Raw genomic sequence first — 23,560 nt, 5'->3', positions numbered from 1 at the left:
AAATAATAGCCCTTTATGATTCTGGCTTGCTGCTTCCCAACACATAAAGCTTGCAGCAAGATTCCAGTTAAATATAAAATGAATCAGTTTGATCTTGTTAGATGTGTTATAAGGATATATTCTCTTGGTGGTCTTATCTCTTTAGAATGGCGGTTAGCTTGGTGATACTTGTCATGCATTAGGGTGGAATACTACATTGTGTTGTTGGTTATTCAAGATATTCTTTGTCATCTTTGGCCCTTTTTTTATATTGGTGAAAGGTACGCTGTGGTGTTTTTTTGGTCTCTCTTCATGGCTTGGGCAAATTTAAATGCCTTGTCATTCTTTTATTGTTCTTGTCCAGTTTTCCCCTTTCTGCTTTTATCTTTATTGCTTGTAAACTAGAGGTGGATTGTCAATGGTCGCTTGTGTACTTTGACAATATCACCTTGTTGGATGTGGCTCCCAAAGAACTAAATTAGGGGCAAAACAAGAACCAAGGTCTATTTGAGATAATAAAATTCTTATCCATTAATTCATCTGAAATGTTGCATGCTCTCCATCACATAGCAAAGACAATCCCAAGGATTATATGCATAAGCTTCTTCTATATTGCACATGAAACCATTTTATGCTTAACTATCACAAGTTTGGTTAAAGTAGGATCTAAACATAGATACCCCCCAGTGAAACCATGTTACCCTTAACTATCACAAGTTTCTTCCTCCACCTTTCCCCTTTGATTGTAGCCTCTACCAGGAGAGGCCCCAAGTAAGGGGATATGATAAGTCTTCTAGTCTTCTTGATAGCTTGTAGATGTGGCTAAGGGCTAGATCTAGGGTTTTGCTGAAGCAGAAAAAAGATTGAAAGAAGAAGGTGAAGGAGAGAAGAGGGGTCTCAGTGTTAGGCTCTCTATTGTGGTGCGGTCTCCTCAAGGCTCTCTAGTTTTTCTTCTTATATTCTACCATCATCTTAGGATAGAGTAAAAGTATTTACAGAGGGATAGTGGTGGTTTAAGGAATAGGAATTTATGAGAGATGGGAAGCCCTAGATCTAAGGGTTATCATGTGGTGCTAAATGGCTTAACCTTATTGTCTTGGGTGTAAGGGAGAGTATTGGTGAGGTTTTCTAGGTTTAAGAGTTAGGATTCAATGGAAGTGCATTCCTGTGTTTCTTTGGATTTCAAGGGCTAGGATAGATGATCTTGGACTGAGGGATGGGATTAAATCTGTTTGGATCTTGTCCCTAGGATTGATATGAGGTGAAGGTTTTTTATTGACTAGAAATGGAGAAGAGAGGTTTGAAGCGGTGGATTCAGGTGGTGTAGGGCTAGGATTTAGGGATGATTAGTTTTTTTAGCTTGTGCTTCTTTGTATGGATGTGATAAAAAAGATAAGAGAGGAGGGCTAGGATGAGGGAAGTGATAATGATCCAATTATAGAGAGGGATGCTAAATGCAATAAGGGAGTAAGCTAGTTCTTTCTTCTTTTGACGATGATGTGAAGAAGGCATGGAAGGATAGGATTTTGTAAAATGGGGAAAATGATTCAATAGATGATAATGGAGCGGCATATATGTGATTTAAGCTAGTTCCAGTGAGGGTCTTAAAGGCTAAATAGGTCATCAGGGAGAGGTGAGAGAGCTAAATACAAGACATGATTCTAACCAATGCATGTCAAGAATCTAGACTTGGTGAAGAGTTTAGGTAGTTACAAAGAAGATCTTCAATTTGTCTTATTGGGGGGGAAAGGAATAATGGAAGAATTAGAATAGGGTGACACTTGTCGCAAGGAGAGAAGAAATCTAAGTAGATATGGGTGCAATTAGGGTGAGATCATGGAATTTTTTAGGATGTTGCAAAGTTTGTTATGGAAGATGAGGGTGTAGAAGTGGGTTAAAGTAAATGGGGAACTAGGAGGATTCTAGAAGAGACTCTGGTTTTATGAGGAGAGGGTGACAAGTGTCATGATCCTAAGAGGTATGGTCTTAAGATAGGAGCATGCAATAATTAAAGGATGGAAAATTAGAGCGATCAAATTATTGAATTTTCTTAGGAGTTTTAGATCTAGGTGGAGATCTTGTTCAAATTAGGGAGTAAGAATAAGATGGATGGTGAGTGATGAGGCTAGAAGTCTTGATAGGGGTGAATTTAGGGAGTGTTGGGGTGATAGTAAAACGTAGTTCAATCATGTCTAAATAAAACCATGATAGGCCAAGTTGTAACAATCATTGACTCAAAGTACATGATTAAAGGGTGCTGTCCATGGCTTAAATAGGGGGTTTATGGCCCAAGGGCACCATATGCAATTTTGATGGGAAATGATAAGTTCTAACAGCCTGATTAAGAAATACTTCAAGAAATTCATCCATAAATATAGCAAAAGTAGGAAATATGATAATTTGGTCTAATTAAGCCAAATTAGGGTCTAGAATCTGGTCAAGGGAGGTTTAGACAAGATTTAGGGGAGGTTAGGTCTTAGATTTGTGCTCTATAACTTTGTTTGGAGGGAGAAAATAGGGAAAGTAGAATTCATCTTAAAAATACCCAAAAATTTGGAAATAGATCTTTGGCCAACCTAGGATAAATTAGAGTGTAAGGAAGTATTGTAAGGGTCTTGGGGTAGATGGTAGAGAACTTAGCCATCAGGAAAAGTTGAGTTTATTAGATGTGACAACTGGGGTCTAAAATATGCCATCTTTGACAAGGCCATGGAGTGGGCAATTGTCAAAGAAAAAGGTGACAACCTCCTACTAAAGGGTAGAGGAAGCGGCAGTATTTAAGGAGGGTTGCCTCAATTTTCATGTTTTGAAAGTGTCTTGTGTGATGATGGTGTGAATGCTAATGCAAATGTATGCTATGGTGGTGTTATCTATGTTTTGTGTTTGCTGTGTGTTGTGCCATGACTGCAGGGCTATCTTTGATCAATGTCCGGTATGTGAATTTCACTAGGGCTGCGGAGGGAGTGATGGGTGAGACTAGTAGTTTGTTTGAGTTTGCATGGAGCTTGACCTGAAGGATATGAAGCTCGTTAGAATTTGGTGTATAGCCAAACCCAAAGGGATGCTCATTGATGCTTTGGCAGGGGTCCTGTTTGTCTGTGAGGACATTGAACTGGCCATTGCATGTTTGACTAGGTGGCTTGAATCACTTGGCATAGAGTATGATCCTTAGGTGTGGGTTACATTAGCCTTCATTTAGATTGTAGTCTAAATGTATGTTTTGCAATGATGAAGTGTGGTGATTTTCAAAAGAAAATGCAATACTTTTGTGACTCTTATGGCAATTCCTTAGAAGTATGAAGGGATTGAGATTAGTGCTAGGCAAACCTAGAATGATAGGCTTAGCATCGATAAGTACTTTATTATGGAGTGAACTTGTTTGGAAAGCATGAGGATTCTCCTAGTTTGTTAAAGTTCACATAATTAGCTATTTTTGGACTTTTTGATAACTTTTGCAAATTTTTTTGGGATTTTTGAAAACTTTCAAATTTTTATAGCATTTTTATGACATTCTGGAGAGGATGCACTGGAGAAATTATATTTTGGAAACTTTGCTAACAAATTGTTTTTGAAAATTCCATAGAAGAATTAAAAGATATTCCACTAGGGAGAATGGAATGTTTTATCTTTAAAAAGAGTCAACCCTTTGGAGAATTTGAAAAAGAAAAGGAAATTCTATAGGGTTTTTGGAAAGGGGGAAGACTATGGTGATATTTGAAAAATAAAGAGGAAAGCTCCACTAGGTAATTTTGAAAGGAAATTTTTGAAGTATTTTTAAGTTTTTATTTTATTGACTCCACTGGGTAGGTTTTGAATCAAGAAGGTATGTATATATTTTTAAGGAATTTAGCCATCAAGAAGAGTAAAAGTTAATAAGTTGTGACAGCTAGGAGTTTTCTACTGTCGGTGTGAGTATTGTAAAATGGAGATGCCTATGTGAAAATTTTGAAAAGAAACAAGATACGGATATATCGCTGCACCAGGGTTCTAATATTCTGTATTCTTTACATATATTTATTATATATAAGGCATCGTAACCACTTGATTTTATCGCAACAATCTTGGATCAGCTTTATGGTCCCTATTTTAATTTGAATCCTTTTAATAGTTTGCCATGTTTTTTAGGACTAAATGTCAACCTAATGTCAATATGCAAAACAACTATATTGAAATCTGGCAATCCTTTATGGGGAGCTGTTTGAGCAACCCAACCTTTCAAGCTCATGCTGATTGAAGACCTAATTTTTACATTGGGAATCATCTTACATGGAGTAAAAATTACAGGAGAAAGCAGGATCTGCTGTCGTGGAGGCTATGTATTCCAAATCTGCACCAGTTTTCTATGGGAACCTTAGAAGCCATGAACGGGTAAAATTGCATCTTTGATTTTACACTTTTGGATACTTGGTATTTTAGCATTGGCATTTATTTATGCAATATTCTGAATCATGGCAAGTTGGCTACCCTACATTAGCTGCATTTAGAATTTCTTTTACTATCTGAACGCAGGTACCTATACCATTTTCTACCTTCATTGCCTCCTGCAAACTCTATCTTCAGAAAGTGAATGTTGTCAGTACTTCCACTACGGTGACAGAAGAGTCTTCCTTGGAACCATCATATTCAAAAGAAGTATGCTCTACCTCCGTGGATACTTCTGACCAATTCTATATAGCACAGGTAATTATCACTTGCCTTCTATTCTGTCACTATTAACTGAAGTGGTTCCTGTGGGTAGGGTTTTTTTTTTTTTTTGTGTGTGTGTGTTGGGGGGGGGCTATACATAAGTCAAAAAAAATGGATCAGGAAGCGTTCTTTGATGTTGATGTTGCATTTTTTACCTCTAGGCATCAATTATGCCCGTCCAAACTCACACTTTGTGATTCAGCTATTTAGCTATACCATGTAACTATACTGTATTTAACCTTTTATAAGTATGACATATTTGACAGGTCCCCATTTTGAACACTGAGAGCAAAGAAAGGTGTCAATTGGAAATTCTGAGAGAAGACATTCAAATGGTCTGACTGTACCATTTATCTGCTTTTATCTCTTTTCTTCTTCTTCTCTTTTTCTTTTGTAAATATGTTTCTCCTTATATTATGTTTTTGCTTGCTACTTATGTGTGAATTATAAGTCATAACTTTCTTAGCCCAGCTTTTGAATCTCTGAGCATAATGTACCATTAGTCCATATCTATCTTCAAAACGTGCCATATGTATCATCCTGATTAATCTTTGTTTGTTGATGCAGCCTGTATTTATAGGAATGAAAACATTGGCATCTGTGAATTTGTGGATGAATAGGACTCGATCTAGATCTAGTACTCACTATGATCCACACCATAACCTACTTTGTGTGGTTGCTGGTTCCAAAGAAGGTATGTTTTTACTTCTCTTTGTTCCTGCAAAACAAGTTACAATGCAATTGTATTTCATCTGCGTCTATTATCATGATGAATCCATGTTCAAGAAAGAAAAACTAGAAATTCTTTTATTTGATTTGCTTATATGACTAAATTTCATTTTGGAAATGATAGGGTTTGACCCTAATGCAGTAACATTTAATATGAATGTTTGGAGAACAAGAAACATGGGAGAGGTGTCTCAAAATCTGTATACTATCTTTTTCTTCTATTATTAAGTTCGTCGCTGTGAACTCTACAATCTCATCCAATTTGTCCACCTTACTCTTCTGAGCTGTCCATAGGAGATTGCTTTGACTAAGGCTAACGACTGGTTTCAGGGCTGCAAGGGCAAGTATACATCACTTGCTTCGACTCAGTGTCTGTGCATGCGATGTTCTTCCTTTGATAGCCAAAAGTAGGAGCAAGACTTGATGGAGAGAACAGCAAGTTCTACACTTTTGACTGTTTTAAGTGGTACAAAGTGTTGGGCACATAGTCCGCAATTGGGTTCTAAATTATAATTTGCAATCATAATAATTGACAGAGCATTAAAAAATATTTCCATCATTGAAATAGATGTCGTTATTTTGGGCTTGTGCTGTGGGTCTCTTTGTAGCCGTTATTATTTTACCATGTAGAAATTCCACTTTTATTTGCTTGAAGTTGTGTTTTGGCGCATGAGATAATTTGTCAAAACTGTCTATTATGCTTCCTATGCAATTATTTGTTTCTTACTGTTTCTGTACCTTCATACCCCCCACCCGAACTGGCCCGCCTAATGTGCACAATCCTTTCTATCATATAATGTTTGCATTTCACCACTCCAAGTGACACCAATTAAGATTATAGAATCTACAAATGATAAATGCAGGGGAGGCTGTGACTTGGACAAATGGAAAAGCAATCTCATATTTAGTAATGGAGGGGCGTGAATGCTATTAAGACTTCATTTGAAAAAAAGATTTTGTTAAATTAGGAAATGACAACAACACTATTTTGGAACAAGTGTGGTGTCGAAATATGATGCTTGGTGCAGTATTCTCCAATTTATTTAATTGTGTTCAATCCATTGGTATGATGGACTACTTGTAGAGAGGGGGGATCACGCTACTTCCATCAATTTGGTGTAACTTGCAACAAAGGAGAAATGATAAATTTCTTGACAACTAAAGCTTTTGATTCAACAATGAAAATATCCATGCAGACATCAAGGAGCAATTGGAAAATGTGTGTGTTTTTAATATACTCTATATGATAATTATGGAGTAAGTTGGTGACACTGCTGCGCTGAAGTATGTAGTTGACTACTCTCCATTTAAGAGATCCTTATTATCAAGTATCAACCAATGTGAGGGACATGGATCCATTTGTTTGACCAATGAGTTCTTTGGAAAAATGCAAAGGAATTGCTACATGACCTTAGCTACAAGTGAAGCTTGAGATATGAAATTTGGTCCTTCATAAGATTGCGTTGCACTTTAGATGTTTTGTGTACCGTTAGTGACTAACTTCTAACGTTTTGGTTTCCTTTCTTCAATTTTTGGGATTTTCTCAACAATCAAATAAGAATTTGAGGATGATAATGTTATTTTGATGATTAACACAACCATTGAGAAAATATCTAATTAAATACTACAAGTTAATATGATACATCATTACTGAATTCGACACTCTCGATACATTAGAAGAATGAGATCAAAATGTCTTTCAATGATTAATAATGAGATAAAATTTGCGATAGAAAAGGGATAGTGAATTCTAAATTCTAATTCAGCAAAGTTTCAAGTGAACGTACTCTTAAGGGCACAATAGTAATTTTTCATTGTTAAGAGTATGTAGCACTACCATGTCATACATTCAAAATTGCTTGAAGTATATTTCATTGATTGTATTGATGAGTCTAACCTTAAGATGCAGCAAAGTATGAAATGAGTCGACCCCAACAAAGGTGGAGTCGACCCTGGCACATCATGGAACCATCAGGCACATCTCTGCGAAAATGCCTCGGATGAACAGTAGTGGAGTCGACCCCAGCTTCAAGCCTCAAGAAAACAAGTCTGTGGAATTTACTGAGAGAGTCGACCCCAACCTTCCTTGAGCTGACCCCAGATGGAGCCGACCCCAGGAATACTTGAGTCGACCCCAACTGAACATGAGTCGACCCCAAGGCTATGTCGTTCAAAACTGGGTCTCTGGAATCCCTGAGAGGATCGATCCCAATGAAACTTGAGTCGACCCTACTGTAGCTTGAGTCGACCCCAAAAAGAGTTGAGTCGACCCCAGTGAAAAACAGCTGAAATACAAGGTTCTGTGATCTCTAAGAGGATCGACCCCACTGTAGCAGGAGTCGACCCCAGTGAAAGTTGGGTCGACCCCACTGGAAGTTGGGTCGACCCCAAGTCTGATGAACAGTGATTTGAGTCGACCCCAGGAAAGTTTGGGTCGACCCCAGCACGGGCAGAAGCATAACGGCTAGTTCTGCAGAAGTACTTTTTGACCTCCCAACGGCTAGTAACGGATAGTTTTTCAAATCTAACCAATGGGAAGTAACCTAAACTTGTGGAAAAATATTTATAATGACACTATTCATCAGAGCAAAGTATCCTTTTGCAAAATATCAAAGCTTACCCAAGAAAGATAAAAGTCCTAATTTTCTTCATCGAGGTGCTTCATTCAAGAGTCAAAAGAAAGTGGTTGAGCAGATCAAAAAGAGGCATTAAGAGCTCTACCAACCCTTGAAGAGTGAAGCATTCCCTGACAAAGAAGAGAAGAGCCATATCAAAGCGATAACTATATTCTAACTCTTCTTTGTAGCTTATATTTGTTATATCTGCTCATATAGGAGTTTAAACCTTCTTCTTTCTCTTTTTAACAATCTTGTAAGGTTTGTTGGTGAGCCCGTAAAACTAACGGTGTAGGTTTGTTGGTGAATCCGTAAAACCAACGGTGAAGGTTAGTTGGTGAGCCCGTAAAACCAACATAGGTTTTTGGTGATCCAGGAAAACCAAGTATAAAGGTTTTTGGATTGTGAGTCCGGAAAATAATCCAACTGTAATCCGCGGGATTATAGTGAATTCCCAAGGGGTCGCTTGGGGAGTGGACGTAGGTGTATAGGAGAGCACCGAACCACTATACTTTTTGTTGTTTGTATTGTGTATTGTTCTAAGTTCACTATTTGTAGTTAATCTATATTAACCAAATCACTCACTCATCAATTAGCAAAGTTAAGGAATCGAAAATCAAGAAAAATCAATTCACCCCCCCTCTTGGCTTGTCACCTTGGGCAACAAGTGGTATCAGAGCGAGGTGCTCTCATAGTATTCGTTGATCTTACGATCAAGAGTCAAAGATCATGACAACCCAAGTAGGATGTTCTATTAGCGAGGGACAATCCACAAATAGACCACCCTTATTTAATGGCACTAATTATACTTATTGGAAAGCTAGGATGAGGATATTCATTTAAGCACTAGACTATGACATATGGAACATCGTAACTAGGGGGCCACACACACCCACTGTTAGTATAGAGGGCACAATCATTCCTAAGCCTGAAATGGATTGGAATGAGAATGATAGAAGACTTGCACAATTAAATGCTAAAGCAATTAATGTACTTTACTGCTCACTAGATATAAGTGAATTTAATAGAATATCCACATGCATCTCCGCTAAAGAAATTTGGGATAAACTAGAGGTCACACATGAAGGAACTAATCAAGTCAAAGAGTCAAAATAAATATATTAGTACATAAGTATGAATTGTTTAAAATGGAATCCACTGAGTCCATAACTGAAATATTCACTCGATTCACTGAAATCATAAATGGACTAAAGAGTTTGGGAAAGTCTTATGCCAACTCTGAACTAGTACGAAAAATTCTCAGATCTCTACCAAGAGTTTGGGAGGCCAAAATAACTGCAATATAAGAAGCAAAGGATCTCAATACACTGCAATTGGAAGAACTTCTAGGATCACTCATGACCTATGAGCTGACTATGAAACAAAACTCAGAAGAGGAGGTTAAGAAAAGGAAGACGATTGCCTTGAAATCCACAGCTCCAAAGCAGGAAACTGCATCAGAGGAGTCCGATGATGAGGAGGAATATGATGAAGAAGGAATGGCAATGCTTGCAAGAAAATTCAGAAAATTCATGAAAGATAAAAAGAAATTCTATAAAAGAAAATCTTTCGTAAGAGGTAGCTCAAGCCGGAAAAAAGGAAAAGAAAAAGAAAAGGAAAAAGAAGTGCCAATATGCTATGAGTGTAACAAGCCCGGGCACTTCAAGATAGATTGCCTGGAATTGAAATGGATGGCAAGAAAACTTAAAAAGAGGAACCTCATGGCTGAATGGAGTAAAAGCGAAGAGTCAAGTTCGGAAGAGGAAGATCAACAAGAGACGGCTCAAATCTGCTACATGGCCAATAACGATGAGGTAGATTCTGAACTTGAATATGATTTTTCGGTAGAAGAGTTACATGATGCATTTTTAGAACTAATGGAAGAACACAAGAAGCTAATTCATAAAAATAAAGTTCTAAAAGATGAAAATCAATCTCTTATCAAAGATAAGCTGAAACTATCTAATAACTATGAAACATTAAGTAGGAGGTTCACAAATGAAATCAAGAATTTAATTGCTGAAAATATCAAGCTAAAAGAAGATGCAGAAAAATACAAATCCTTAGTGGACAAGTTTACACTTAGTTCAACTAAATTAAATATGATTCTTGGTAGTCAAAAAGCGGTATATGATAAGGCTGGTTTGGGATATAAAACTAATAGGAAACAAAAATACTTAAAGAACATATTTATGAAAGCCAAAACTGAAAATATAACTTATCATTGCTGCAATAAAGTAGGACAGAAAGCATATGAATGCAATCTTAGAAAGCCTAGTTATAACAAATTGAGTGATAAAAGTAAGCTAAAGTCCAAGAAAATTTGGATTCAAAAAGGAACATCAAGTACTAACCTTAAAGGACCCAACATGGTTTGGGTACCTAAAGCACATTCTTGACTTTGATTGCAGGAGTGTCTTACAGCTAATAAGAGGGATAAACGATGGTATCTAGATAGCAGCTGTTCAAGACACATGACAGGTGACATAGAACAATTTGTCACTTTGGAATCTAAAGAGGGTGGAGTGGTAACCTATGGAGATAATGGAAAAGGACTTATCATTGGAAAGGGTAAAATCTATATTACTCCATTCACATTCATAGAAAATGTTTTATTAGTTGATGGTCTGAAACATAACTTGCTTAGCATAAGTCAATTTTGTGATAAAGGTCTTAAAGCCACATTTGAAGCTTCAGTATGCATAATTATAAATCCAAAAGATAATAGCATTGTACTTATGGGACATGCATGGAAATATTTATATGGTAGATCTTCATGATTTAGGCAAGAAAAATGGATTATGCTTAATTACTAATGAAGAAAGGAAAAGTGAAACAAGTTGGCTTTGGTACCGTAGACTAGGACATGTTAGTATGGACTTAATATCAAAACTAGTCAAGAAGGATCTGATAAAAGATGTGCCGAAATTAATATTTGAAAAAGACAAAATCTGTGGACCATGCTCATTGGGAAAGCAAACAAAATCATCTTTCAAATCAAAGAATATAGTATCAACTACTAGGCCCTTTGAACTCATACACATGGATCTATTTGGGCCTACTAGAACTGCAAGTCTAGGAGGAAAAAAGTATGGACTAGTCATAGTAGATGATTTCTCAAGATACACATGAGTTTCATTTCTTGCACATAAGAGTGAAGCATTTTCAGCATTCTTGAAATATTATAAAAATATCATAACTGAAAAGAAGCTCACCTTAATTGCAATTCGAAGTGATCATGGAACTGAATTTGAAAATCAACACTTTGAAGAATTTTGTAATGAAAATGGTATCTCTCATCAATTTTCAGCACCTAGAATGCCTCAACAAAATGAGGTTGTTGAAAGAAAAAATAGGACCTTGGCAGAAATAGCACGCACGATGTTGTGTGAGTCAAATCTTCCAAAGTACTTTTGGGCTGAAGCTGTAAGTACTGCTTGCCATATTTTAAATCGTGTTTTAATAAGACCTATAACCAAGAAAACTTCTTATGAACTTTGGAAGAATAGGAAGCCAACTGCTAAATATCTTAGAGTATTTGGATGTAGATGTTTCATTTTAAACAATGGCAAGGAGGATCAAAGTAAATTTGATACCAAGTCAGATGAAGGTATCTTTTTAGGATACTCTACATCTAACAGGGCATACAGAGTATTCAACAAAAGAACACTTGTAGTTGAAGAGTCAATTCATATCATTTTTGATGAGTCTGATAGCGAGTCTCCTAGGAGAGAAAATACTTCTGATGATGAATTGAATCTTAATGACGTACCAAATCAAGATAAAGAGGACGATCATGTACCACAACACTCTCAAGACTTACAAAAGGGATGGAGGTACGCACATGGGCATGCTAAAGACTTAATCATTAGTGATCCATCTCATGGGGTAAGAACTCGATCCTCTCTTAGAAATATAAATGACTATCTTGTTTTTGTTTCACAAATAGAACCTAAGAATTATGAAAAAGCTGAAAAAGACGTAAATTGGATAAATGCAATGCAAGAAGAATTAAATCAATTCAAAAGAAGCAATGTATGAACATTAACTGAGAGACCAAAGCATAATTCTATAATTGGAACAAAATGGATCTTTAGAAATAAATTAGATGAAAATGGGGTAGTTATAAGAAATAAAGCTAGACTTGTAGCTAAGGGATACAATCAAGAAGAAGGGATAGATTTTGAGAAAACATTTGCTTCCGTAGCCAGATTAGAAGCTATTAGATTACTTCTAGCTTTTGCATGCTTCATGGATTTCAAATTGTATCAAATGGATGTAAAAAGTGCCTTCTTAAATGATTATATAGAGGAAGAAGTATATGTAGAGCAACCTCCTGGTTTTGAGAATCATGAATTGCTAAATCATGTGTTTAGATTACATAAGGCATTATATGGATTGAAACAAGCACCTAGGGCTTGGTATGATCGATTAAGCAAATTTCTGCTAAATAATGATTTCAGTAGAGGAAATGTAGATAAAACACTTTTTCTCAAAAGAAAAGACAAAAATTTGCTAGTAGTACAAATATATGTAGATGACATAATCTTTGGTGCCACTAATGATAATCTTTGCAAAGAATTTGCTAAATTAATGTAAGGAGAATTCGAGATGAGTATGATGGGAGAACTAAATTTCTTTCTTGGATTACAAATCAAGCAAACTAAGGAAGGCATCTTTATTCATCAAGCTAAGTATACAAAGGAAATATTAAAGAAGTTTGGAAATGAAAATCACAAGGTGATAGGCACTCCTATGAACCCCACTAGTAAACTAGACAAAGATGAACAAGGAAAAAGTATTGATATGAAGCTCTATAGAGGATTAATTGGATCATTGCTTTACCTAACTGCCAGTAGGTCAAACATAGTATTTAGTGTAGGAATATATGCTAGATACCAATCAAATCCTAAGGAATCACATTTAAGTGCTGTCAAAAGAATCCTTAGATATTTGAGAGGAACCACAAGCATAGAATTATGGTACTCTAGAGACTCCTGTATTGATTTGCTTGCATATTCTGATGCTGATTTTGCTGGATGCAAATTAGATAGGAAGAGCACCAGTGGAACATGTCAATTCTTAAGGAATAACTTAGTATCATGGTTCAGCAAAAAGCAGAATTCAGTTGCTTTGTCAACGGCTGAGGCCGAGTATATAGCTGCCGGGAGTTGCTGTGCTCAAGTACTATGGCTCAAACAACAACTAGAGGACTATGGAATTAAATTAGACAGCATTCTTATAAAGTGTGATAACACTAGTGCCATTAACCTTACCAAAAATTCAGTTCAGCACTCTAAAGCCAAGCACATTGAGATAAGGTATCATTTCATTAGAGATCATGTGCAAAATGGAAACATATGTATTGAGCATGTATGTACTGAGAAACAATTAGCTGACATATTCACAAAATCTTTAAGTGAAAATAGATTTTGCATGCTTAGGAGGGAATTAGGCATATGTAATCCCTTTGATTGAGTGGAAATGGAAGGAATGAGTTGCCTCATGATACTCCTCTCTTATTTTGAAAATCCCATGAAACATGAGTAAAATTATTCATTTCTAGATTCCTTACTCACATATCAATGCCCCACAAAATTTGGCAAGGATCGGAAGAAAGGAAGAATTTTAATTTTTTTTTTTGTTTGGGCTGAACTAGGGCTGACCCGAGCCAAAATGGGGTCGACCCCACGTTGAGTCGACCCTAGTAGAAACTGGGGTCGACCCAACGGCGGGACCCTGTTTTTAAAGAGGGACCCGTGAGCTATTGTTAGGGCACTATTTCATCTTGTCCTCTTCCTAAACCCTATTTTCCACTTTCCAATTTCTTCCGATCATCTCCAAACAGTAGAAGATTGCTTCCCCAAACCGTTGGATCAAGACCTAAGGAAGCATTTGGTGAAAATGGGACCCAAGCGAGCCGTTGCTAAGAGATTCGGGAGAGTTTCATGGACAACCCTTGTAGATAGACATGCTAGAGAGTCTTCTACAGTGCTTCCATAAGGTGAGACGTGTAGAGCCTCCTCCTCCTCTCTTCCCTTTAGTTCAACTTGCAAAATATGCGGGGAGACCGGTTACCATGGGGAGAAGGATCCACTCCGAATTTTTGGTTCAAGAAGGGTTCCGTTTGGGGGATTGGATCCGAAGGCAAGGATGGGAGTATCTTTGCTCCCTAGATTTGGTGACTTACCCGGGCTCGGTTCGTGAGTTCTACGCCTTCCTAAAGGTTGGACCGGGAGGGCTTGTGTCTGAAGTCCGAGGAGTAAGGGTTAGGGTCTCGGAAGAAAGTTTGAGTGAGTTGCTTCATCTTCCCTGCGAAGGTGCAACTCCAGAAAGACCGGAAAGCAAGTTAAGAGCTCTACAGTTGATCTTTGAGAGAGATGATTTTGATTACTCCGAAACTGTGATAGCTAGCTCTCTATCAGCTGAGATGAGGTTGTTGCACAACTTCATAGGTCGGATTTTGTTTCCGAAGAGTAGGAGATTTGATCACATATCTGAGCGAGATTTAGTCATTATGGAGCATGTTATTCAGAGCATTCCCCTAAACCTCCTAGCTATGATGATCAGACAGATGAGAGAGGCTATATGCAAGTCGAGAGTTTCTCTGCCCTATGGTATGATACTCATCCTGGTCTTCCGACAGCATGACATATCTGTAGAGGGAGAGATCTCTAGGCATCTGCTATTCACTGACACTTACACTACACGGTCCCTAGTTCGCATGGGTTATGAAAAGGTGAACGGGCAATGGTGCATGCAGGAGCAGGGATACATGCACAGGAGGGTGATGCACCAGAGGTTGGAGACCCCATCCCTGAGGCTGAGGTACCTGAGGATCATCCTACGGCACCTTCAGAGGCTGGCCCGTCGTCATCCGTACCCATGGGATGCACGGAGGAGTTTTGGAGTAGGATGACTGAGCTTGTGTCAGCTCAGGTGAGGACTCTCTCTGACGGATTGACGAGCAGGATGGATATTATGACTGCTGAGATTAGAGACCTCAGAGAACAGGTGGGAGCATTACAGAGAGAGAGAGGCTCATGGTCCATCTGTGCCCCGAGCAACTAAGTCGGAGGTTTCGGCACAGAGTCATCCAGCTCAGCGAGGTCCACGCCAGACTCAATTCCATTAGGCTCGACCTCCCCTAGCCACTTATACTAGGAGGATGAGGACTAGATCACAGCTCTTAGATACCCCCTAGGCTGATGTTAGCATTATGATTAGTGCCTAGAATTTATCTAGCTCTCATATGTATTTTGCTTTGTTAATGTACTTTGCACTTTGATTGAAGAACATTGTATTTTTGACATTAATGTACTACAATGTTCCATTTTGATCAATGAAACTTGACTGTTTATTATTTACTGCTTCTACTTATCTATTGCCATGTACCTATTTGATGATAACAAAAAGAGGGAGAAGTAAGGAAAGAAAGAAGTTGTAATAAGTTGACAAACAAATTTGAAAATTATAATGGGAGATAATATACACTTAAGGGGGAGCGACATGTAACAATGAAAATGTTAAAGTCTAAACTTTTAATCAAAATTCAGAATTTGGCACATACCTCTCATACCTCGATACATAACCTGAAACTCTTGTTTTATCTCAAATTTTTGAAGTTTCATCTTTAACCAAATATAAAAGAAAGGGGGAGAAAATCAAAAGTTCAAATTGGCAATATTTGGATGAAAAAGGAGGAGACTTCACTCTCAAATTTGAAAATCTGAAATTCAGCAACTTGAGCTTTTTTAGAACAAATTTTCTAATTTTAAGATAAGTATCAATCTGCTCATACTCAATATTTTATAATCATCAAAAAGGGAGAGATTGAGGATGATAGTGTTATTTTGATGATTAACACAACCATTGAGAAAATATCTAATTAAATACTACAAGTTAATATGATACATCATTACTGAATTCGACACTCTCGATACATTAGAAGAATGAGATCAAGATGTCTTTCAATGATTAATAATGAGATAAAATTTGCGATAGAAAAGGGATAGTGAATTCTAAATTCTAATTCAGCAAAGTTTCAAGTGAAACGTATTCTTAAGGGCACAATAGTAATTTTTCATTGTTAAGAGTATGTAGCACTATCATGTCATATATTCAAAATTGCTTGAAGTATATTTCATTGATTGTATTGATAATTCTAACCTTAAGATGCAGCAAAGTATGGAATGAGTCGAACCCAATAAAGGTGGAGTCGATCCTGGCACATCATGGAACCATCAGGCACACCTCTGCGAAAATGGCATGGATGAACAGTAGTGGAGTCGACCCCAAGTATGGTTGAGTCGACCCCAGCTTCAAGCCTCAAGAAAACAAGTCTCTGGAATTTACTGAGAGAGTCGACCCCAACCTTCCTTGAGCCGACCCCAGATGGAGCCGACCCCAGGATTACTTGAGTCGACCCCAATGGAGTCGACCCCAACTGAACATGAGTCGACCTCAAGGCTATGTCGTTCAAAACTGGGTCTCTGGAATCCCTGAGAGGGTCGACCCCAATGGAACTTGAGTCGACCCCACTGTAGCTTGAGTCGATCCCAAAAAGAGTTGAGTCGACCCCAGTGAAAAACAACTGAAATACAAGGTTCTGTGATCCCTGAGAGGGTGGACCCCACTGTAGCAGGAGTCGACCCCAGTGAAAGTTGGGTCGACCCCACTGGAAGTTGAATCGACCCCAAGTCTGATGAACAGTGGTTTGAGTCGACCCTAGAAAAGTTTGGGTCGACCCCAGCACGGGCAGAAGCATAACGGCTAGTTCTGCAGAAGTACTTTTTGACCTTCCAACGGCTAGTAACGGATAGTTTTTCAAATCTAACCAATGGAAAGTAACCTAAACATGTGGGAAAATATTTATAATGACACTATTCATCAGAGCAAAGTATCCTTTTGCAAAATATCAAAGCTTACCCAAGAAAGATAAAAGCCCTAATTTTCTTCATCGAGGTGCTTCATTCAAGAATCAAAAGAAAGTGGTTGAGCAGATCAAAAAGAGGCATTAAGAGCTCCACCAACCCTTGAAGAGTGAAGCATTCCCTGACAAAGAAGAGAAGAGCCTTATCAAAGCGATAACTATATTCTAACTCTTCTTTGTAGCTTATATTTGTTATATCTGCTCATATAGGAGTTTAAACCTTCTTCTTTCTCTTTTTAACAATCTTGTAAGATTTGTTGGTGAGCCCGTAAAACCAACGGTGTAGGTTTGTTGGTGAACCCGTAAAACCAACGGTGAAGGTTAGTTGGTGAGCCCGTAAAACCAACATAGATTTTTGGTGATCCCGGAAAACCAAGTGTAAAGGTTTTTGGATTGTGAGCCTCGAAAACAATCCAACTGTAATCCACGGGATTATAGTGAATTTCCAAGGGATCGCTTGAGGAGTGGATGTAGGAGAATAGGAGAGCACCGAACCACTATACTTCTTGTTGTTTGTATTGTGTATTGTTCTAAGTTCACTATTTGTAGTTAATCTATATTAACCAAATCACTCACTCATCAATTAGCAAAGTTAAGAAATCGAAAATCAAGAAAAACCAATTCACCCCCCCCTCTTGGCTTGTTACCTTGGATAACAGAATTTTATTTGTCATTCACATGAAGTAAGCTGATGAAATATCTGTTGTTTACGTCAAGATTGGACAATTAGCAAAGTTCACAGTGCTGGTTTCGATAATTGTGCTAATACCCAATTGGTATAGGTATTGACATTCGGCATAGGCAGCATATCGAGTATTGTTTTGCACCCGGTGCGAGTCAGTATCCATGTTACGGATTGGTACAGTCCAATATTGCAAACCATGGCAATTAGTACATCACAATCCCCTTTGGATCATAAGTCAACCTCCACGAAAACTCTCTACTTAATGGGAACCTAAGTGAAGAGATCTTACTTTAATCATGGAGAGAAACCTCTCATAGATATTTATGTGCAGGACTAGTTGGTGGATAGAATTGATGATGAGAGATCCATGTGAAAAATAAGCTCTTTTATATCTGTTTGGGGGGGGGGAGGGGGCCTTGAATTTAGTCCCACATCGGCTAGTAGTGGAAAGGTTCCGTGCCTTAAATGGGGGGTGGAAATCCTTTCCTCTCGAGGGCCCTTTTGTGGGACAAAACCGTGAGGAGGGCTCCGGGTACGTTCGACCCCCAAAGCGGACAATACCTCGGGAGGAACGCGGTCCTCTTTCTCTGCTAGCTTAATGTGGGCTATGCTGTTGTGTGAGGCTCCGGCCAAAGGCCGTCCCCGCAACAGATGGCGCGCCAGGTAGGGGCGCCTCCTCTCTCCATTGACTACCCTCCAGGACTGTGGGGGCCTGTTGGGGTAAAACCTGGCCGGAACCTTCCTGCTGGGGGGGCTATGTGTGGGGGGGGGGAGGGGGCCTTGAATTTAGTCTCACTAGTAGTGGAAAGGTTCCGTGCCTTAAATGGGGGGTGGAAATCCTTTCCTCTCGAGGGCCCTTTTGTGGAACAAAACCGTGAGGAGGGCTCCGGGTACGCTCGACCCCCAAAGCGGACAATACCTCGGAAGGAACGTGGTCCTCTTTCTCTGCTAGCTTAATGTGGGCTATGCTATTGTGTGAGGCTCCGGCCAAAGGCCGTCCCCGCAACAATATCGGTGGCCAAGTTACTCTTGTCTTGTGTTGACTTTCAGGTTTACTTTCTATTGATTTTGGAAACACTACAGTCAACAAACTAGTTATTAACCAAATAAGTTATCCAAGAAGATGGTTGAGATTAAAGGGAAATAGTAGCTGTCGTCATTCTTGGGTTATCATAAGGCTAAATGAGTGGGTTTAAAGTAAGACAAGTGAAAGACTTGCGCCTCACATTGTTGGAAAGTGGTTGTGGAGATTGGGAAGTGGAATCCATGAATATGGATAGTGCTCTAACCATGAATTATATAAGCAATTTAGGTTGAGATATCCTGCCAGTTGTATTAGAGTTAGGTTGTGATACCCGGGCTCGCCTAATCACCTCAAGATAGTTGTGTTGATATGACACATCTCTAGGTACAGGTGTGGAATCCATGCTTGACATGCACTAGCATTACTTGGACACGTCAAGAAGACTGTGAAGGGGAAGGAGAAGTTGGTTTGGGGGGCAGGGTAGGTGCAGTTTCCCTATACTAGATGAGGTGATTTGCCGGAGCTGGTCAAGAGATGAAAGATGGTGCCTTGGTGATGGATAGAAGAAATCGGGGGAAAAGGGTTGGAGGCGACGAAGGTATAATAGGTATGGTGTCAAAGATAGAGATTAGGGATTAGGTTTTGTCGGGCTTTATTAAGAATATGGATAAATGTGATTGGTTAAATAGCTTTTGATGCAAAAACTAATCCTTAGTCCCTACTTTGTATGCTATTTTGAGATAGGAGTTTATTTACAAATATTATCAAGCCCTTATTTTGATGAGGATTTAATTTTTGGTCTTTGGCCCATTGAAGAAATAAAAATGTATGTGCATAAAGACAGCACAATTGTGTACATGACAGGCGAATATATGTAAATATGGTATAAATGTGGGCAACAAACAAACATAACAAGTCTTCACAAAATTAGGTAACATATAGAGTGTCCATATACCTGACACCTGTGCCCAAACCCATGTAACATAGTAGCTTGGATATGGAAAATGCAATTTGACCATACTCGAAGCAGTGATATGGGGTGGAGGAAAAAAATCTGGGGTGGAGGGAAAAAAAATGAGATTTTGGATAGATTAGAGATGTGGTCGTGTTTATCTATATCTTCTTGTTTCAAACATGTCATGTGTTATCTATGTGAAACTTGCTACTGTGAGATATTATTAGAGATATGATGTGATTATCATTGAATGATGTTTGGGGATTTTGCACGCGGAACTTGAAACTTCATTTTATTTGCCATTTTGAAAGTCCTTTCTGGAATAATGAGAAGTGCAAAAGATTAGGGGCTAATGGACAATTCACAACCTTTCATACCTTTTGGTTGATATTGGCCTTTCTCATGGGATGCCATGACTAATTTGGAACATGAATTGCCATAGAATTAGGAAATCTCTTGCTATTAGCCTTGCAGATTGTTGACTGTTTGAACTTTGAAGGAAGCATGCGTTGTAGTCAAATAATAGGCCACTTTTTAATATAGTGGACTGTCATGAAATGTTTGGGATAGAATGGTGGTTATAAATTTCCATGAACGGGCCTAAAGTTTGTTTTTAAGTTTAAACTAAGCTCAAGTAATACGTAGAAAAGCTTTATTTTGCTTTCTTATTAGGTGATCGAGTTGGAGCAATAATGTTGAGAGAAATAGGAAAGATTTGAGTTCATCTTGGATATAGTCAGGGTACTCCATGGGCAAGTAGAGCCATATCCAAGAGGACATCATATTTTGTACTAGCTTTGTCCACTTAGATTGGATAAATTCTCTAGCTTAAACTTAGACCAACCTAAACCTAGACAAACCTATCCTAAGCAAGGTTTGCTATCTCGGTACTAGACTGCATACTGGTAGTTGACCAGCTAGTACGGTATGGTACTGTGCCAAACTATACTGGCACACTATATATATATATATATATATTCAAGGTTTTAAGCTTCCTTCTTTAATTTTGAATGTAAAATAGGGTTTTGTGAGTTCGTTTTTTGATGATTAAATGTAATACACTTTTATTTTTTAATGGTACATGTCTAAAGAATGGTGCGACTATCTAATACATGTTAAATTAACTAAGCATAACATTGAATATGTAAAATACCTCCATTAAAATTAGAAATGTAATATACATGCATCTATTCAATTCCAAGTCGAGTATTGATGTCCCTTATAATGTTCGTAGTCGGGTCCTAGGACTTTAGTCTTGGTATTTTGACCACCTAGGATCCTAGTAGACTGTCTATACTGGATAGTCATGTTGATACTGCTATTTTATTGAGTACAGTGATGGAAATCCAAAATGGGGCTAAGCAAGGTCTTATTCGTAGTCTGAGATAAGGGAGGATTATACCCACTCGAACATGAAGACATAGAGGGTACGGATCAATATGGGTAATAACCTAGCATGAGAGGTTGTGATTCGATATAGTATAATGATTTTGACTACTTGGGGGATCATGATACATCCAAGATTTCCACTCGATACACAACCTTATCTGCTATATCGGTACTATGTCAGTATGTCCACCACCTCCAGGTTCTTGTTTGCTATGTGTCCTCCTTAGCCCTATGCCCTAGTCCTTATCCTGTGCCACATACTCAAACTAAGACTCACTAGTAAATGGAATAAGCAAAGGGAACTGCTTATCTCATCTCTCCTAAATGATGTTGATCCTGTCATATGTAGGATTAGTCTGTCTGATCTCTTCATTGTCATCATTGTGGGGTAAAGGAAAGCCATCTAGTTTTATCTCTTGTCATTAACAATCCTAAGCACTCAATAAAGTGGTATGATGGCTTTAACTATTTCCTCAGTCCATTTTCAGAACCGCTAATCTATCACCATCCTCTCCACATAGTGCCCTCTATTGTCATCATGAGCATATTGGCTTTGCGCCTTCTCCTTGTTGAGAAACATCGCTTGCAACCCTCTACGATCAGGCTTGCAACACTGCCATGCTCCCACTTAATATCGTGTTCCTTACCAAGGATTGCTGTGCCCAGATCGGGGCCCGGACCGGTTGCCTGACCGGTTGCCCTTGTGCTGTTCCGTGCCGGACCCATACCGACATAGTAGAGGGGATGGGGGAGAGGGAGAACCGGAGAGAGGAAATGAAGAGAGGAGGGAGAGAGAGGGAGAGAGGAGAGTGGTGGAGGCTAGCGAAGGGCCGGGGAGCTACGCAGAGAGGCGGGGGAGGGCTGCACCTCCAGTTTCCTTGTTTTGTTCGAAATAGGGGTCTTGGAGGGGGGCTTTTTTAGTTCAAAAAAAATTAAGTCGTTGGCGGAGGGCTGGGGAGCCGCACGTAGGGGCGGAGGAGGGGTTCCACCTTCGGTTTCCCTATTTCGAACGTGACCTTCCGCCGGCCAGCCGCTACCCTCCCTCTCTTCCTTCCTCTCCCTCTTCCTGTTCTCCCTCTTTTCTTCTCTTTCCTTCTCCTTCTCCCTCTCTTTCTTCATGCCGGTTTCTCGTTTTGGTTGCTGGAACTGTTTCGGTTTGCCGTTGGTATGGCTCGGTATGCCTCGAATCGGACGGTTCGGGATGACTCCGTCGACCATGTTCCTTACTCTACTTGCTTTTTGACTCCAATGCTGGCCACCTAATTCTGAAATCTTTAAGACCACTCATTATCAACCTTAGAAAAAGATTGCATCAATTGTCAGTATTCATCTACGATTATCCATGATTTTCATTAGTTAATTTATTTTTAATTTATAATTACTCAAAAAATTTAGAAATTTTTCAAAAATTTGAAAAAAGGGGTAGTTGCTTTAAAGAATACTTCTAAGCTATATTTATATAATTCTAAATTTTCCAAAAATTTTATTGCATCAATATTTTTATATTAAATTTACACAAATATGAATAAATTTTATAATTATTGAAAAATATTATACATGCTCCAAAAGAAATGTCTGAAATATCGTTACGTGCTACTAAAATTTCATGAGTTTTGAATTAATAATAGTAATCTTTTTATAATATTTTTATAAAAAATAGTGTTTAATTTACATCAAATCTTAAAAATTAAATTTTGGTTATGGCTAATGTAGTCTCTAGTAAGAGGCACCATATATATTTTCAGTCTATATTATGCACTAATGGCCTAATTAATCCAGAATTACTTTATAGTTGGGATTTTATTCTAGAAGCAATTGATTCGCTCACCGTTCCACTCTCTTCCTCTCTTTCTCCTCTCTTATCTTGAAGTAGAGATGGGTGTTAGGCCCTTTTTCCCTCAATAATTTAGGCCTCGAATCGGTACGAGGCCCTTAAGGGCCCAACCACTTAGAACAAAGCCATTTCATGTTCGGCCTAGTAAGGACCGGTTCACACCGATTCATGCAAATTTTCGTACTGAGACGATGAACTATTTTGGTGTGTAGTTAGTAAGGTAAACTGCTAATCGAACTAGGTGGTTTGCTACGGTTTGCATACCATGATCCTGAGTGTAGTTCATGCTAAAGAGCAACATGCACAACTTTTTATTTAGTTTTACCACAGTTGAATACTTGATCATGTAGCCCTACCTGTTCCCATGAATATACTTACTAAATATACTTAGTTGCATATATTTAGCACATGCTGTATGAATATTATATTCTTGTGTTAGGATGGTTTAGACTGTCTGACCCATTAAAGACTAGCCTGAAACCAACCAGTATCCAGGTCATGCTAAAAAGTTTAGCCAAGCTCTATTTAACCTGATACAGATCTTAATATTAGCTAGGTAATGCAGACTATGGACTTGTATAGCTTGTGAGCTCATGGATCAAGTCAGGGGGGGCTTTTGGTTTTATTGGGATTTGAGCATGCATGTGCGTATTGGTTAGTATTACTACCATTGATTTGTGTTTGACAATCATTCTTACACTACCATGGTATTTAGTGTGGCCCTATGTTATC

General features: G+C 38.5%; 1 protein-coding gene across 4 annotated transcripts in view; it reads left to right on the top strand.

Moving 5' to 3' along the window:
- Positions 1-23,560, top strand: part of LOC103697031 — a 48,520-nt gene that overhangs the window by 839 nt on the left and 24,121 nt on the right. For all 4 annotated transcript variants that reach the window (XM_039117853.1, XM_039117852.1, XM_039117850.1 and 1 more), the window contains exons 3-6: positions 4,264-4,347; positions 4,489-4,659; positions 4,932-5,000; positions 5,233-5,359. In XM_039117853.1, the coding sequence (XP_038973781.1) occupies positions 4,264-4,347; positions 4,489-4,659; positions 4,932-5,000; positions 5,233-5,359 (451 nt within the window). The remainder of the gene's footprint in view (positions 1-4,263; positions 4,348-4,488; positions 4,660-4,931; positions 5,001-5,232; positions 5,360-23,560) is intronic.

The sequence above is a fragment of the Phoenix dactylifera genome, unplaced genomic scaffold (assembly GCF_009389715.1).
Source record: "Phoenix dactylifera cultivar Barhee BC4 unplaced genomic scaffold, palm_55x_up_171113_PBpolish2nd_filt_p 000281F, whole genome shotgun sequence".
Taxonomy (NCBI): Eukaryota; Viridiplantae; Streptophyta; class Magnoliopsida; order Arecales; family Arecaceae; genus Phoenix; species Phoenix dactylifera.
The sequence above is the reverse complement of the archived record's forward strand: the minus strand, read 5'-3'. Positions and strand labels throughout refer to the sequence as shown.